The sequence below is a fragment of the Vicugna pacos genome, chromosome 20 (genome assembly GCF_048564905.1).
Source record: "Vicugna pacos chromosome 20, VicPac4, whole genome shotgun sequence".
Taxonomy (NCBI): domain Eukaryota; kingdom Metazoa; phylum Chordata; class Mammalia; order Artiodactyla; family Camelidae; genus Vicugna; species Vicugna pacos.
In genome coordinates, this window is record NC_133006.1 from 9,268,252 (window position 1) to 9,284,977 (window position 16,726).

Consider the following 16,726-nt stretch of genomic DNA (forward strand, 5'->3'; position numbering starts at 1 on the left):
CCAACACGGGGGCAGGTTCCACGGAGGAGGCAGCTCCTGAGCCGGGCCCTGAAGGAGACCAGGATCTCGCTAGGGCGCAAGAGAGTCTGGGGCATCCAGAAAGGGACCAGCAGGATCCAAGGCAGAAGCTGACTGTGGGAAGCCTGCCTGGGAGACCACGCGAGAGCACAGCCTCACCGCGGTGCAGGGGTCATCTTGGAGAGCAACGCGGGGCGGGGAAGTTGGAGAGGTTAGGGGGCAGATCTCAGCAAGACTGCAGAGTCAGGGGAGGGCTTTCCATTGGAAGTAGAGAGCCCGCGAAAAGAAAACTAACATGTTTGGGTATCTCCTTTGTATTCAGCTCTGTGTTAATTTCTTGATGTGTGTATCATCTCGGTCAAAATGGATAAAAGTCCTAACAGGTGTTCTTATCATTTTTTAAGTGGTAGAAGTTTTGTTTTGAATTGAAAGCTTTAAGCAGGAGAATTGCAGAATGAAAGCAGTATTTAAGGAGGATGGTCTGGGCATTGTGGATTAGGTAAAGGGACCTGGGGTCGTGGGGTCCAGTTAGGAGGGTCCAGCTTTTTCTTCCTCTGTTTCTTCCCTCCCTGTCTCCTCTGCTGTGGGTGTTGAATAATTTTGCCCAAATTCTCATTACCACTGTTTTTTCCAACCTTTTACCATGCTTAACATTTGCTTTGTTAAGTTCATTACTCTTTTTGTGTTGATTGTTTCCTGGAGGACTGAGACTTCTGGAAAGCAAAACAAAACCACCCTCTCACCTCGGTAACCAGTATTAACTGGTATTTTGATACCTGGAATTTATTTATTTTTAAAATTTAAGCGTTTGTTTCATGCATTAATGAAAGGTTATTGTTACTTACCCAGCTTAAACGTGCATAAAGTAAGTGAGCGGGACAGGGGAGGGGGTGGAAGAACGATGATTTTATATAAAATTCTTAGATTACCCTTTTCTCTGGAGCTTGGGAAGGTGGTGGGTCCCTCTAGGGTCATATTGATATAATTTCTTTAATTTCCCAAGTTTTAACACAGCAAAGCAATTGTACATAAGCAAAAAATGATAGTAATTTTTCATTTTGTTTTTCATAAAGAACAAAAGCTAGGCTGCTCCAATCAAAACTGAAAATGTGTTTCATGTCCGAGAAATTTGGAGAGGACTGATTGAAGTAGACAAGATGACTGGGTGGCTGGTGCCTCTAACAAGTATTGAAGTACTCCTCCTGGCAGGTGAGTTGGATGTGTTTTGAAGGGATTTTAGAGGGAACACAGCAGATTACCTTGAGAACTAGTTTACCAATACTGAAATATTATTTTGGGAGGAAGTGTTGAAATGTCTGCTCTGGGTTTAAATTTTCTCTGCTTAATAAGTTTTTTTTTCCTGTTTAGTAGTTGAGGTTATATATTAAATAGTTATAAAAATACATTTTATTTTATAGCAGCCAGTGGAAGTTACTGTTATAGTCTAGAGCTTTTAATAATAACTTACAACCTTCCTTTTATAATTCCTTTTTGAGCCATATGATATAATTCTTTTTAGATTTTATTATGTTATCTTCCCAAAGGAAGTAGCTTATCTCATCTTAGAGATTAATGACTGCTTGTGTTAAAAATTTCCTTTTCTCATATCGTGTCTCTAATTTTTTTCAGTGAATTTGAGTTATCCTCTGTATCTTTTTTATGGCATTTGTTTTTGGCCTTCTTTAGTTAGAAGAATCTAATACATCTTTGACAGGGTAAGCATGGGCTGGTTGGGCCAGGGCTGCCATGAATGACTGTGTTGATGTAAATGATTCTCCACCATCCTTGGTTGTGCAGTGTGCCACCTGCACAAAGGTACATGGAAGCCCTGGGCTAACCAGAGTTAACGTGGCCTGAATTATCCTGTAACTTTTCTGATGTAGAAACAGAAAAGTATTCTGTAGATATAACACTTTTCCTCTCTGTGACCTCCCTGAGGAGCTGACTGATTTGTGGTGGTGTCCTTGAATTGGCTTCACTTCTGCCAAGGCATGTCCAGGAGAATCTTTGAAGATGAGGCTTTAATATGGTCATGCTCAGCCCATGGCCTCTATGGGAGAACCCAATCTAGCCTAGCATGTGAAGTCTATGGTGGGTTAAAAAAAAAATTCCAGCACTGAGTCATGCTTCAGCTCCTCTCTAAGCAGGCAAGGCAAAAATCTAGAAAATTCTGTATCTTTTTGGGGAGTCAAGTATTCAAAAGGGGGAAACTAGAAAATGGTGCCGTGAGCAGGTGGATTGAAATAGGGATGGCTTCTAGAAGTTTATTCTCTTCTCTGGGAAGTAGAAATACAAGAAATAAGTGGTGACAATTGAATATGACCACCTGATTATAAAGAGTAGGAAGGAGATCGAGATTTGCAGATTGTAACTACTATGTGAAAGAAACAACAAGTTTCTTCCGCACAGCCCAGGGGACTATACTCAATACCTTGTACTAACCTATAATGAAAAAGAGTAGGGAAAGGAATCTATGTATGTGTATGTATGACTGAAGCATTATGCTGTACACCAGAAATTGACACAACATTGTAAACTGACTATACTACGATAAATTAAAAATAAAATAAAATAAATGTACCATTAAAAAATAGAGTAGGAAGGAGAGAAGGCATGGGTTCAGTTAGGAACCAAGTGTATCCTTGAGACTTTTTCCAAAGGAAGCAGAGATTCAGGACTGTCCCAGAACACAGGGTTGTTGGATATTTAAGATGAGAAGATCAGTCAAAACTTTCCTGAAAGTGTGCGTTTTGAAGCTGTGGTCCCCAGACCAGTCCCACCAGCAGCACCTGGTCAGAACTGTAAATTCTGGGGCCCCATCACGGACCTACTGAATCAGAAACTCTGGGGGTGGGGCCAGCGATCTGTTCTTTTAACTAACTCATAAATGAGAACACTCATTCATATAGCGTGTATCAAGCCTTCCCGGGGATTCTGAGGAATGATAATTTGCTTCATGACACTGGGGAAGCTGGTGGATTGAATCTGTATATTGAAGCCAGTGTTTCTCTTACTTGCTTACAGTGTCTTCTCTGAGCATCCATGTTGAACCTAAAGAAGGCAGCCTCGCAGGCGGGACTTGGCTCACAGTCATTTTCGATGGTAGGTTTGGGTCTTTGCGAATGCCAATTTCTTATTTGTTGCTCCAAAGAATTCTAAAGGATATAAGTCTTTGGTTGCCTTCCTTGTCTAAGGACAGATGTAAAAGAGGTCCTGAAGGACCTGCTTCTGTATTTCCAGACGTCCACCTGCTCATGTCAGAGCACACCGTTATGAGTCTGTGTCCACATCCTCATCCCCAGCTGGTAGGAGAGGGGACTCCAGGGGCCCTAATGAGATGACAGCAGAGAATTTGGCAATGTGACCTGCAGAACCTTGGTTTCTTCCTTGTCAATAATCGTACACGTGGGAGCTTCTCAGCCATGGTTCAGTGTACCCCTCTCTACCACAGGAAGGAGTAACTTTGAGGGTTGGAAAATTCTTTCCTGGGTTTAGACGGATGGACCTGAAAAGAGACTTTCTTTTAATAAACTCATAAATGAGAACACTCATTCATATAGTGCACATAACTGCCTTTGGAAATGAAGGGTATTAATTTAATCCTTAGAGCCACTCCATGCCTCCCATGGCCCCCTCGTGGCATATTTTTGTATTACCCGTGTAGAGTACACGTCTCCCCAGCCTGAGATTCTCCTTTCTCTTGTGCTTAGATTTCGAGGCTAGTCTCCTTTATCCTGCCAATGGCTCTCAGCTGGAGATCCACCTGGTGAACGTGGCTGCGCCTGCACTGCCCAGCGTCCCCTGTGACCTCGCTCCCGTCTTCCTGGCTTTGCCGGCAGTGATGTGCAGGACCAGGTACACCTGCCCGGGGATGAGAAGATGGCCAGGAGGAGAGCTTTTCTTACCTCAGTAGCTTTGGGGGGCAAATTAGAGCAACTGCCCCTGTGACTGCAATGAGCAGTGTAGGGCTTCAAGGGGGATGGGGATATGGGGAAGACGTCTGAGAATTTTGAGGTATTTGTAAGGAGGGGCTTCCAGATTTTGTTTGTTTGTTTGTTGTTTGTTTGTTTTTGCAAGGATCTCTATTGCTACTGAGAGTTCAGCAAATGCTTCCATTTTGCCATCTATTCTTTTGGGAAAGGCTTACTTGCAATGATTGTCCATAAACTAAAAACCAGTTAGAAAGGAAATCTGCCTTCGTCCTCAGTTTGTCTGCTGAGTTTGATATGATTTTTGTGGAATTTCAGATACGCTATCATCCCTCTTGAGCTTCTGTTGGCTCACAAAGTTTAGACTAGTTCATTCTTTGTATCTTAGAGATGCTGCCTGAAAGTGGATCGCTGGTTAAGAGTAAGAACAGTGTCATTCCGTTTTGTTTTCTGTTCCCTCCTTCAGGAAATCTCCCTCTCTTCCATCTCTGCCTGTTGAACCAATCCTGTGCCAATGCCACCTCTTCCCTCAACATCCAACTGAGTGTAATCTTTCCCTTCTTTGAAAGGGGAACAAATAGGAACTGAAATGCAGGCCTTGAGGAAGGAGCAGCTTTTAGTAATTCATCCACGTGACGTGTGTGTTTGTGTGTGTGTGTACACACCCACACATACATACACACCACATACACTTTTCTGATGCAGTTCATCTTCCTGAAGGGAGGACCTTTTTGTAATTTACACGAAGGTGTGTTATGCACAGTCTCAGTGGCCCTGTCTCCTCCACCCTGTGCTTCTCCTGACATCATGTGGGCTGCCCACTTTTCAGACTCATCCTTACAGACTTAAGTGCACTGAGGACTTAGGATGTGGTTAACCCACCCTTGTGGTCCTTAAAGTGATTAACACCATATCTTGCGAGTAGAAGATGTCCAGCAAATGTCTATGAACCAAAGTTCCTTTTAACCCTGCTATTGGTGGAGACGTTTTCCTTAGGTTTTATGGTATATTTGGGCACAGAGTTCCTGCAATAAGTTAAAGCTCTGAAGACTTATATGTTCTGTCTCTGCAATCCCAACATACTAATGATTTTAAGATGCACCATTGATTTTATATCATCTTTTTAGAAAAAAAGAAATATTACCCTCTTAAATGTACTCATTGCTTGGAAAATGAGTATCAAATACAATTAACACTCAAATGTGGGAAAATGTACATTTTATCATCAGTGAAACACTGTCATACTCATTTTCGTAAAAAGCCTTATCTGCTTTCTCCAAAGCAGGCATTGTAGCATCCAGATCAGCACTGCCCAACCAAAATACAATGCGAACCACAAATATGATTTAAAAAATTCCAGTAGTCACAGTAAAAAAATCAAAAAAAGAGGTGAAATTAATTTTAATAATACATTTTGTTTGGCTCCACATATCCTTTATTGCATAAAAAGTCTTCAGAATCCAGTGTGTATTTTACACTTACAGCGTATCTTACTTGGAACTAGCTATATTTCAGGTGCTCAGTAACCACATATGGCTCATGACTAACGCATTGGGCAGGGCAGATTTAAATATTTAAGGTCGTGCTAAAGATTTTAGGAGAAGGTTTGGACAGGAGGCACTTCTAAAATCTAACCCCTTTTCATCATATTCTCCCTCTCACAAAAATCAGAGTGAACAGGAGCCTCAAGAGGAGAAGAAATCACTGTGAAACGCATGGAAAGGGAAGGTCGAGGACTCTCTTGATGGACATGTGAAGTGTTTATGGGCTGCTTGTATAATTATCAAGTCAAGAATTTTTGGCAGCATATAAAGTCAATGCCTTTTATCAGAAAGAGCCTAGGATCCAAGCTCTACTTTGTCCTTAACCTGTGGTGTTTGCGTACCTAAGTGTCTTAATCTCCATGGAACTGTAATTTTTTAAAAATGGAAACTAGAGCAGATTATCTATCCATGTCCCTTCTGTCTCTTAAAAGTCCTAAACCTATGAATCTGAGAAGTGGGACAGATTTTTTAAAAATTAGGTACTTTCAATATAAAAATTCATAACTTCTTTTGCTGCAGAATCCAATCTTTAAAGTCTAGTCGCTGAGTGGGTGGAGGGGGTGAAAAGTGAGATACAGGAGTCCTGGGTTCGTTAGCTCTGTTCCACAGGTGCAGGGAGGTCCAGTCGGGCGGCCAGCTCGGACAGTTCACGGTTTCTGATTCTCAAGGATTTCCACATTCTGCCCACAGACCTCTGCTGTCCGAAGCACACGAGGGCCTGTACTACCTGGAAGTGCGCTCGGGGGCACAGGTGGTAGGCAGCCCAAGGCCAGGACCACAAGACAGCGGCACGTTCAAGGTGGGTTCTGAGGATGGAGGCGGGTGTGCTTGCCTGGTCTGAGGACATGCTTGTGCTGTCGACCAGCAAGTTCATAAAGCAGCTGGGGGTCTGTCTGCCAGGGTAAGAGGCCAGGCGGATGAGGGTTACGGTGTTTCTGAGATTCTGTTAAAGAGCAATATTGAGCACGGCTGTGTCAGGCTGCAGCTGAGTGCTCTGTGCACGTTAAAGCACCACTCACAACCATTTTATAGGGTAGCTTTTCATTATCCTACTTTGACTGAGGAGCAACCTAGGACTCAGGGGTATAAATAATTTGCCCACATCACCCAGATCATAAATGGCAGAACCGAGATTGGAACCTGCATCTAAATCCTCACTTCAGCTGACGCCCACAGAGGAACCCAAAGATGACTGTGCATCATTGTTCCTTTTTCCAGCTGAGATGATCTAAAGTATCAGGATGGTGAAGGGACTCAGGGACCCAAGTTCCACCCTCTTCCCTGCTTCACAGTTGATTTCTGCTTCTCCTTCCAACCCTACATGGAAAGGGCACTTACTGCTGGGATTCTCCTTTGAGCTCAGAGAGAGCAAAAAGCAAGCCGAGAATTTCTGAGCCAATGCCTGACTTCTTTTAGAACTTCCGTCCGCACTCATTTTATGTTGGGGCTTAATTTTATGTTGCTTCGGTATTCTGTCCATTTCAGATTGGTTTTCCACTAAAATGATCTCTGAACAGGTAGGTTCTAGATGTTCCGTGAAAGGCAGACGTTTGGCAGGGTTCTTTGCCGTGGTTGCACTGCCCATAGGGAGCCTCCCAAGAGCACAACAGAGACACTAATGAACGCTCCTTGAGAACAAGACTTCATCTTCTAAATTTATCTGTCCTACAGTCCACAATTCATCTTTTGATACTGGAATTTGCCATCAATTCACCTTGAATGACTTGTTTGTCATGCCAGGATGATGGTGTTCTCCAGAATTTTGCTTCTGCACACAGGCTGCAGAAAAAAAAAATCACCCTTTCTCATTCAGACCCACACCACCACCTACCTCCAGACCACCACCTACCTCCATGCTGTCTCAGTGAATAGAACAGAAGGGAGATGGTCGGGCCTGTCCCATAATCACCGTGCTAAAGGAAACAGGGTGACTCTGTTTGGGGGCTGGGACCAGGGGAACTGTGTATATAAAAAATTAATTCCACCACGCCAGTCCACTGCAAAGAGCCTGCTGCACTGACACGTCTGAACAACTCGCAGACAGTTTACCAAGCAGCTGGTGGCTGTGGCTTTCTGATTCGGAGCCCCTGCTTCTCTGCTCCCCCACCTTGCTGCTGCCCACCCCACTGGGGCTCAGGGGGCAGCGTGCGGGAAGCTGGAGACAATTCCAGGAATTCCACCTCACCTATAGGCCTCTGGCTGGGTCCCAGATTAGAGCACTTCACAGTCAGGGCCAGCGTGAGGAGGCGGAGAATCATAGGGATGGATGGGCCTGGCCAAGGTTTGATCCATGTGCTAATGACCCGCCCAGGGAGAGACCTAGTCTCCCCTCGCTGCCACCCTCACCCCATCCTCCTCTGGCCGCCTGAGGACCCCAGACCTACAGTCCCTCCTACCTGCAACACAAAGACAGCAATGTGCTTTGCCTGGTCTGCTTTCATCACCCCAGGAGTGGTTGCTAAAGAATAACTCCCTGTTAATCAACAGCCCTAACCAGACATGGAGAACTAACAGACATTTTAACAGAGCTGAGGGCAGCTTGGCAAGTATTTTAAGTATTGATCCACATGGCCGTACAGTCTGTCGCCAAGGCGAGTTTCCTGTCTTTCTGAAGGAAAGGGTGAGAAAAGAGGTCACAGAAAATATGCACGTGCAGGGGGTCAACAGACGAGTGCCGTGACTCCCCGGGTTGGGAGCTGGCTCTGATCTCACCAGAGGATAACGATTAATGCGAGTCCCACACGTCTGCCAAGCGCCCACTCCCACCTCCCACCACTTCTGCACCCAGACCTCCCTTTGCCACTGCGACATCCTTCAGACCCTTGTCACTGCCACTGGAACTTGATCATAGGAGCTCCATAAAGTACAACAGTGGTTATGGCCCCACTTACCAGATGTTAGACCAAGCAAGTCCACGCCAGACAAGGGAATGCACCTCCCAATTTCCAACCTGGAATATAAGATCCACTGCTCTAGCTGTGAGCCTTCCACCAAAAGTTGAGGGGCTAGGAGGAGTGGAATAAAGCCACTCCTTTACCCCACCCTCTCTGGTCCCTAGAGAGCGGCAGGGCAGCCTCGGAGAGACACCTCAAAAAGAGGCTTCACTTGTGATGCTCTCTGAGCTGACATGACATAAAATGGGACTTTTCTAAGAGAAACAGGCCTCTGGTCACCCACTGAGCTAGAGACATGACAAAGTGAAAACTTAATGAGCTACCAAATCCAGCTTCCCGCATGCTGCCCCCTGAGCCCCAGTGGGGTGGGTAGCAGCAAGGTGGGGGAGCGGAGAAGCAGGGGCTCTGAATGAGAAAGCCACAGCCACCAGCTGCTTGATAAATCGTCTGTGAGTTGTTCAGACGTGTCAGTGCCTGCAGCAGGCTCTTTGCAGTGGACTGGCGAGGTGGAATTAATTTTTTATACCCACAGTTCCCCTGGTCCCAGCCCCCAAACAGAGTCACTGTGTTTCCTTTAGCTCGGACTGCCTCTCATTAGCTGTATCTCCTGGTGATTTTTCATCAACTCATCAAGCCAGTCCTACCACTGAAGGACTTCCTTTCTTTAATGAGCAACTTTTAGGATGGGTTTCTCACCTTTCCCCTCTCTCTCTTTCCCGATATTTTAATAAGCAGGAAAACTAATATCTGGGGTGAAAGGCGCAGCAAAACCCAAAACAGCATGGTGCACAGGGGTCCCCTAACAATACAGCCAGGCATGGTCCCTGCCTCCCTGGAGCTTGTGGTTGGCAGAGGATGTGCTGCAGGGGGTCAGGGCATCATAAGATGACTCGGGGTACCAGGACCAGGCTCCCCCAGGCTCCTGCCTCTCCCATCAATAGTCGGTTTTCTCCTTGGAGAGTAATGTTGCTTCTCATTCCTTGCATCATTTGAATCAATTTCCTCCCAATAGGTACCTTCCCTCTTCCCAAACCAACCTACTGTATGTGTCTCTCCAGCTTCCAACTTTTTGTAGCTTGCTAATCCCTACCAAGGTGCTGGCAGATAATAATTTAAGTTGCAATCTTTTCCATTTAAATAAGCACATTAATGTCTAGAAAAGTTAAAAAAAAACCTTGAAGATTCCAAGATTTTAAGTGGCAATAATGGAATTCAAATTGATGTTTTAAAGCATGGCCTGCCTGCCTACCTTTCCTTTGGTAGAACGTGTTCCTGGTGTGGCAGGTGGGCAAGTAGAAACAGACTTGCCCAGGTGTGGGTGATGTGGCACAGGGGAGATACATGACCTTGATCAGATTCTCTTTACCTCATCTAGGGGAGATAAATAATAATATCTGTCATCTCAGAACAGAAAAAGATGGAAGGTGATTTGAGGAAACGTAACCATTCGCTGCCTTAGACGAATGGTCTGTGAGAAATGACTTGTGTTTCTTGCGCATGTGACTGCGATGTTTCAATGAAGTGCTCACTGTGATAACTTGTTTTCTAAACAGTTTTCCAGGGCACAGACACCCATTGTTTACCAAGTTCATCCACCAAGTGGAGTTCCAGGTAAGAAATCTCCTATTAAGATGGGAATAAAAAATACAAATTTCTTTGCTGAAGCTTATTGCAAATTTTCAAGTGTCCTCACACTTCCTAGAAGGTTCCCAGTGTTTTAGGGCCAGTCATCCAATTACTGGAGATAAAAGTTTCTTCATATTAACAAAATACAGGCATGCTGTGTAGGGAAGCATTGCTGCTCGGTCACGTTGTTTCGTGGCCTCAGGTGTCGTCTCTGGATTCAAGGACCTGATGACCCCACGGGTACACCCTTCTCCTCCGTTTCCGGGGCTCTGCCTCGTTAACCCACAGCTCTCTCAGCCCTCAGTGTTGTCTGTGATGCTGGAGGACGACAGCCCGGGCCGTTCAGCCCTGTGATTGTTTGGAAGGCTCTCACTTCCAGGCTGCGGGCTGGACTTGAGCTGGATCACCTTGCTCCGGTGTGTTTGCCTAAAACCTTGTCTCATGCACCTCTCCAGGACGGCATTTAGGTGTTTTTCTGGCTCTGGGGATATCCAGCCCCTGGAGCATCTGGTCTGGGGCCCGAACTCTTTCTGAGAAGGGGCTGCTGAGCAGAGAAGGTGGGGGCAGTCCTGCGAATGCACCTGGGTGGAAGGGGACCACTGATGCTGCACCCCCTTTCTTATAAACCCAAAGAGGCGAGTCTCAAGGAGATCCTTGCTGCCCTGTGCGAGTCCCTGCCAGTCGCACAGAGGAGCCCCAGCGGTAGAAGTCAGCCGCTTAGCTGTGGGCAAGGCAGACACTCACTGTCTAGGGGCCCCTGTTTTGCCCTGTCTTTAAACGTGAGCATGTTTGTTGGCTAAATGATGTGTGCGTGGCCCGTCCTTCAAGCCACAACTCTGCTGCGTTCTCAGACCCTTCTTTCTGACTTCCTGTCCACTGGTTCATCCAGGACACTCCTCGTTCGTACTCTTGAGATATGGGAAAAAGTTTAGTGTCTCCAAATACCAGTCCTGATGGTGTGATATGAGTCTCCTCTTATCAGAGGGAGGTCTCATGAAGCATAGAGCACCCCCAAGGAGCATTACTCTTAATTTATGTGGATGGTCTACATGCAGCCAAGAGAGTGGAACAGGGCTGTGTGTTCCACTCCCTCCCTCTGTTCATGGGATTCAGAGGAGGACCTGGTGTTTCTTCTGGGCTCCATACATACACGAGTAAGCTACGACTGGGCACCGATTGATTATTTTAGCCTCTTTGCAATGTCCTAGAGATTCCTGGGTCATCCTTTCCTGTTCTACAGTTTATAAAATTGTTAATATTCTGAGTCATGACCATCTTGGCAATTTTGAGTAGATGTAACTAAGAAAGAAAGAGAGTTTGTGTTATATATTTAGAGTTTGAGCTAAGTCGATTCATTAGAAGAAATCCTTTTTCAAACAGGAAAGCTGATACAGGTGTATGGCTGGATTATCTCTGGAAGCTCGGAAACCTTGGATTTGGACGCTGAGTACATTGACAGGTGAGTGTGTGACTGTTTCTGCGTGCCGCTGGTTTTAGAGATGCTGGATTGCTCCCAGAGGCTCCCCGGTAGCGATAAATTGGAAGCAGTTGGCACAGAATGGCTATTTTCCTCTTTGCAGTTTATGGTCCCTGGTGAGCTGGGCTTCTGCAAACTTTGCTAGTGTAACTGTGACCGGTCGATTAAGTTGGTCCATTTACTTACTGACAACTAGTCACTCTGGGCTCAGTGTGCGCTGCACTGTATTTGCATCTGTGGATTTTACTTTCTCAAGTCTCACCCTCCTCCTTCTTGTTTCTCAGGCTGAAATAAATTCTTTATAACAAGGTGTGAACTCGAAAGACTGTTAGAGCTTCCTTGTTGGTTATCCGTTTGTGCATTTAGAAATTCTGTTAGTATGTTCAGAGGAAGGTATGGAGGAGGTCCGGAAGGCCGTGAGAATGATCAGGATGCCCACAGGACTATTTTCATTGGAGACTTTTAGAGAGGACAGCGGTCCTGTGAAATCATGCATGCTGGGGAAAGGGGAGAGCAGGATGGAACGTGTTGAAGTCGGGGTGTTGGTGGAAAGCTCTAAAAAACTGGTTATTCAACAAATGAAGCAGTTATAGTGAGGATTTATAAGGTAGAAGGAACACAATGTCACTATGTGCTCTGCTGAGAGAATCTACACACTGCGTCTTATTGTTCCTTCACCCCTTGGACAGGATGGGGGTCTCCTCGTGTTCTGCCCCATCTCTTTGATTCTGCCGTAGATGAAGGGAACAAGATTTGACTACTTACAGGGTCCACATTTCTGGCATTAAATAATGGCCAACTCGTCTTGAATGGAAATTACTCTTCCTGGGGAGACTAGAACCCCCGAGTCCATCCTTGGCAAGATACCACATTCACTACTTGGTCCCCTCGCAGCTTTGGTCTGGGGTGCAGCCTTGGCAAGGGGAGGAGCAAAGACATGAACTCCTCAGTGGCTCTGTGTGGCCCCAGGATAGCCAGGGTGGAGATGATAAGGATTTTCTGGGAAAGGGGAAGTGCTCCCTGTGCAGTGTGACCGCGTGGGCCACAGAAGAGGCTGGTGCACCCGCTCTCAGGCCGAGGGTCTGATTTAGCATCTCCTTACAGGGCAGTCCCCAGCCCCCAGTACCGATGCCTTGTACATCCAGAGATGCTTGTTCACAGCCATGTTTCCTCTGAGTTTTGCCAAGAATGTTTGCTGGGAGCATTCACTCTTGTCTTGTGTCTGTTGTTTGCGTTTTGGATCCAGCCCACTGATTTTGGAAGCTCACGGAGACCAGTGGGTCACTCCTTGCTCTCTCGTAAACAGGAAGACAGGACGCTGGTGAGTGTCTTTCTTGCCAACACACCTGCTTTTAGGCCTTTCCATGTGGGTATTACACACACACAGATACACACACACACACATTTTAAATATAAATCACCCATAACTGTTGGATGCCTTATCTTTAAACTTCCTGGAAAAGACACAGTGATTGAGTAAGAATGCAACTTGAAGTGGATTCTGAGAGCTTTCTTGCAAACAAATAGCCAATACTTACTCATGCTTCCTGTAGTCCAAGCCCTACTCCTGTGCTTTTACAGTTAAGGGCAGCCAATAACCTCCTGCCTACACATGACGATTAGTCCCACTTTACAGATGAGGAGACTGAGGTGAAGTAACTTGCCCAACATCTCCCAAAGAGCAAGTGGCAGAGGGGCCGATCGACCAGCCTCCCAAGTTCATTCTCCTAACTACGATACTACAACGACCAGCCAAAGACAAAACAACCAAAGTTTCAATATTCAATTATTTATTACAGGGAAAATTAAAAAAAAATGAGTGTCTACATGCTTAGGGCTCAGATTACCAACGTTTTGCTTGATTTTTTACTCCACTCTGGACTGAGTGGATTAATCGTCCGCACTGTATGGCTTAGCGTTTTAGGACTAGTGTTTAGTTGAGTCAAATTATATAATGTGGCTTCTTCCTGGTGTCTTGCATTTGTTTGCTCAGAACTGTTCTGTTTTGGGTTCACATTTGATAAGGATTTTTTTTTTGAATGAGGATTTTGTGGTCCTTGTCATAAAATAGATTTTGGAAAGAAAGAACCAAATGGAGGTTAGGAGTAAGTTCAATTTTGTCTCTCACACTGGTAGCGTACATATTCATGGTAACTCCAGTTAGAGTTTAGTTTTGTCTCGTTTTATTTTATTTTATTTTATTTTAGTTTTTACTCTCCTGGCTAAAGAACCAGAACTTCTGAACTGAGCTGTCAGATAATTCTTACTTCAGTTTTTTTCTGTTCTTTCTCTAGTTATCCTATTCAGGAAGACCATGGTCTTGGGACTCTGCAGTGCCGTGTGGAAGGCAACTACATCGGTCTGTTTGAGATGTAACAGAATCTTAACGTCTTATCCATCTTTTTCTCTGTGTCCGGAAAAATAGTATTTCAAAAACTGGTTCTCATGAGGATGATAGTAATAACTACCATTTGTTGAGAACTCCCTGAAACACACTATAAAAAGCAGCTTAAATATACACTGATTTAATACTCACCTATACACCTGGGAGGCTGGTGGAATGATTTCTGCTTGATGGGGAGGAAATTGAAGCTGGTGGAGCAGGGTTTATCAGTCCCGGTCTCACTGCAGGCCTGCACTTACCTGCTACGAGTCACTACCTTTAACCTTTTGTGGCTGGAAATCAGCATCACTGATGGCGCACGTCAGGGAGGTGTTTATTTCGGGCACTGTCAAAGCACTGAAGGTGTGGGTGGTGACTTGGTGACAGCTGGAGTCCTTGAGCTTCTGGTAGCAGTGGCCTGGTCCTGGTGGTTCATGGAGGTTCCCGTATTAATGGCTGTTTCTTTTTGTCACAGGCTCCCAGAATGTTAGTTTCTCAGTATTTAACAGAGGAAAGTAAGTAACTGGGAGTAAGAAAATCTATCTTATTAATTTATTTTTTATCGAAGTACAGTCAGTTACAACGTGTCAATTTCTGGTGTGCAGCACAATGTCCCAGTCATGCACACACATACATATATTCGTTTATCTTCATCTTATATTATCTACTCTCTTGTCTTGCTTTAACCTTTTATAGTGGAAAGTTTCAGATGTATAACCCGTATATGAAATGTATAATGAAACCCCATGTTCCCACTTGATTTCTTTTACTTGGGTGAATATAACTGTGTCCTATGCACGCATGGTTTTTTCCTTTTTTCTTATACAACAATAATACAGTGATCAAAATTAGGAAATTTCACGTTGATCCAATGCTACATTCTAATCTAGGTCCCACATTCATATTTCACTAATTGTCCCAATAATGTCCTTTATAAAGTTATTTCCCCCCAGACCCAGAATCTAACCTGGATTGTGCATTGCATTTAATGGTCACATCTCTCTAGTTTCACTCACTGTGAAGCAAGGTAAATGTTTCAGGGTGATAATGGCACAGAATTTGGTGGAATCACCTCTTAAGTAATCTTATAATAGTAGGCATTTCAAACAGGACGTAGCTCCATAATGCATTGTGCAGAAAATGCCTTCCTCAAGATGGAAAGAGTCCAACTTTCATAGAGTTTTGGAGAGAGAAATTGGGATGCTAGATTTCCACACGCCTTTCTGACACTGCGTGCTTTGTCAGGTGTTTTCCTGAAAAGTGCTTTGTCCAGCTGATTTTTTTTTGTTTTTTTAAAAATACATTTTTATTGAAGTACAGTCAGTTTACAGTGCTGTGTCAATGTCTGGTGTTCAGCACAATACTTCAGTCATATAGCTGACTGTAATTTCATTCCCAAGATAGCAACCTATCACCTACAGCCGCACAGCGCAAAGTGCGGAGATTCTGTCTCCCTCTGTCTCTGTCTGCCCTTTGGGGAGGAATAAAACTAGTATGTAGTGGGTATCTCCCAGAGGCCGGCTCTAGCCCAGGCCCTTTCACACCCATCATTCCACTGGATGCTTGTCTGTTAAGTGGAAATGATTCTTCCCAAATAATAATTTTCTAGATCAGAAAAGAAACTTTGCCCTGTGAGTCTCATTCTCTAGCCATCAAAGGGAGCTGATATCTAAACAGGTTAAAGATCACTAAAAGCTAGTCACCTTCCTTTCAGGCAGTCACTTTAAAAACTGCAAACCCAGAGGCAGTTTCATCCAAAACACAATGTTGTCTTTTTGAAGGTCCACGGTGCACAAGAATGCGTGGCTGGTCAGCGCCAAGCAGGACCTTTTCCTTTACCAGACGTACTCAGGTACCGACCGTCTCCCTGGGCCGTGGGCTTCTCCCTGCTTCTCTCACCCAATCCTGGATGTGGGACCCGCCTTCCCTTCCTTCCGGCCGTTTCTCTGTAACCGGCAATACCTGACACCGTCCCTGCAGGCACGGACGGCCCATTGGTTTCGTACGGGGATAGGGTGCTTGCTGAGTGTTGACTTTGGCTGCTGTATGAAAAGAGACTTGATCATAGTCTTTTATACAAAGTCCGGGGACGTGGACTGACTGAATAGAAGATGTGGGAGTCGTTCTGTTCCGTGTTCTAAAAAACACCAGAGAAGAGGTGCCACTGAAAAACCTAAAAGCACATCTTTGCAGTCACTTTAACACCTCACCCCCAAGGATTCATTCAATAATTTATGACTTGCTGATACCGATGCTACGTTACTGTGTTGCTGTCTGAGTACATCTTCATCCAAAAAAATGAAAGCTGAAAACTGGAAACTTGCATGAAGTCGTGAGCTCAGTTCAGTAGTAGAAGACTGGCTACTAAAGATGAGGGCTAGATTCTAGGGTTGAATACAGTCCCCAAACCACTGAAAAAGTGTCTGTGAGGTCGGTGCAGATTCCAGGGGCAGCAAAATCTACCTTTGCCGAAAGTACAAGAAATGTCCTCGGTCGTGCTGCAAATGCCCCTCCCTCTCCAGGTGGCCGACCGCAGGAAACGCTGCATTTTGACCCTTGCCTTTATTTCATAGCGGGAACCATTCGTAATTAGCCTCTTTGCGTCTTGAGTTTATCAGAGAACACGACTAGTCTTTCCCCTGGAGGGAATGAAACTCCAAACTCTCCAAGTTTGATCACAGGACAGGAAAGGATCAGAAAAAGTTAAAATCTTGGGGATACGTGGCATGTGCCAGTGGAACTCATTCTTTTGCTTAGAGCGAATTGCAGACTCTTATGGGTAAACCGAAGCCTTGCCTGGATCCTCCATAAGGTAAAACCCATGTTCGTGTGTAAACAGTCCTAGAGGGCAGGAG

The 16,726-nt window shown here is 45.0% G+C and overlaps 1 protein-coding gene across 1 annotated transcript in view; it reads left to right on the plus strand.

The window, feature by feature from the left end:
- Window positions 1-1,175: 1,175 nt before the first annotated feature.
- The window catches only part of PKHD1 (PKHD1 ciliary IPT domain containing fibrocystin/polyductin), a 365,190-nt gene continuing 349,639 nt past the window's right edge, over window positions 1,176-16,726 (plus strand). The window contains exons 1-10 of the mRNA XM_072944834.1: window positions 1,176-1,227; window positions 3,043-3,120; window positions 3,729-3,873; window positions 6,182-6,290; window positions 9,939-9,996; window positions 11,392-11,470; window positions 12,735-12,809; window positions 13,783-13,847; window positions 14,347-14,386; window positions 15,653-15,723. Of these exons, the coding sequence (XP_072800935.1) occupies window positions 1,176-1,227; window positions 3,043-3,120; window positions 3,729-3,873; window positions 6,182-6,290; window positions 9,939-9,996; window positions 11,392-11,470; window positions 12,735-12,809; window positions 13,783-13,847; window positions 14,347-14,386; window positions 15,653-15,723 (772 nt within the window). The remainder of the gene's footprint in view (window positions 1,228-3,042; window positions 3,121-3,728; window positions 3,874-6,181; window positions 6,291-9,938; window positions 9,997-11,391; window positions 11,471-12,734; window positions 12,810-13,782; window positions 13,848-14,346; window positions 14,387-15,652; window positions 15,724-16,726) is intronic.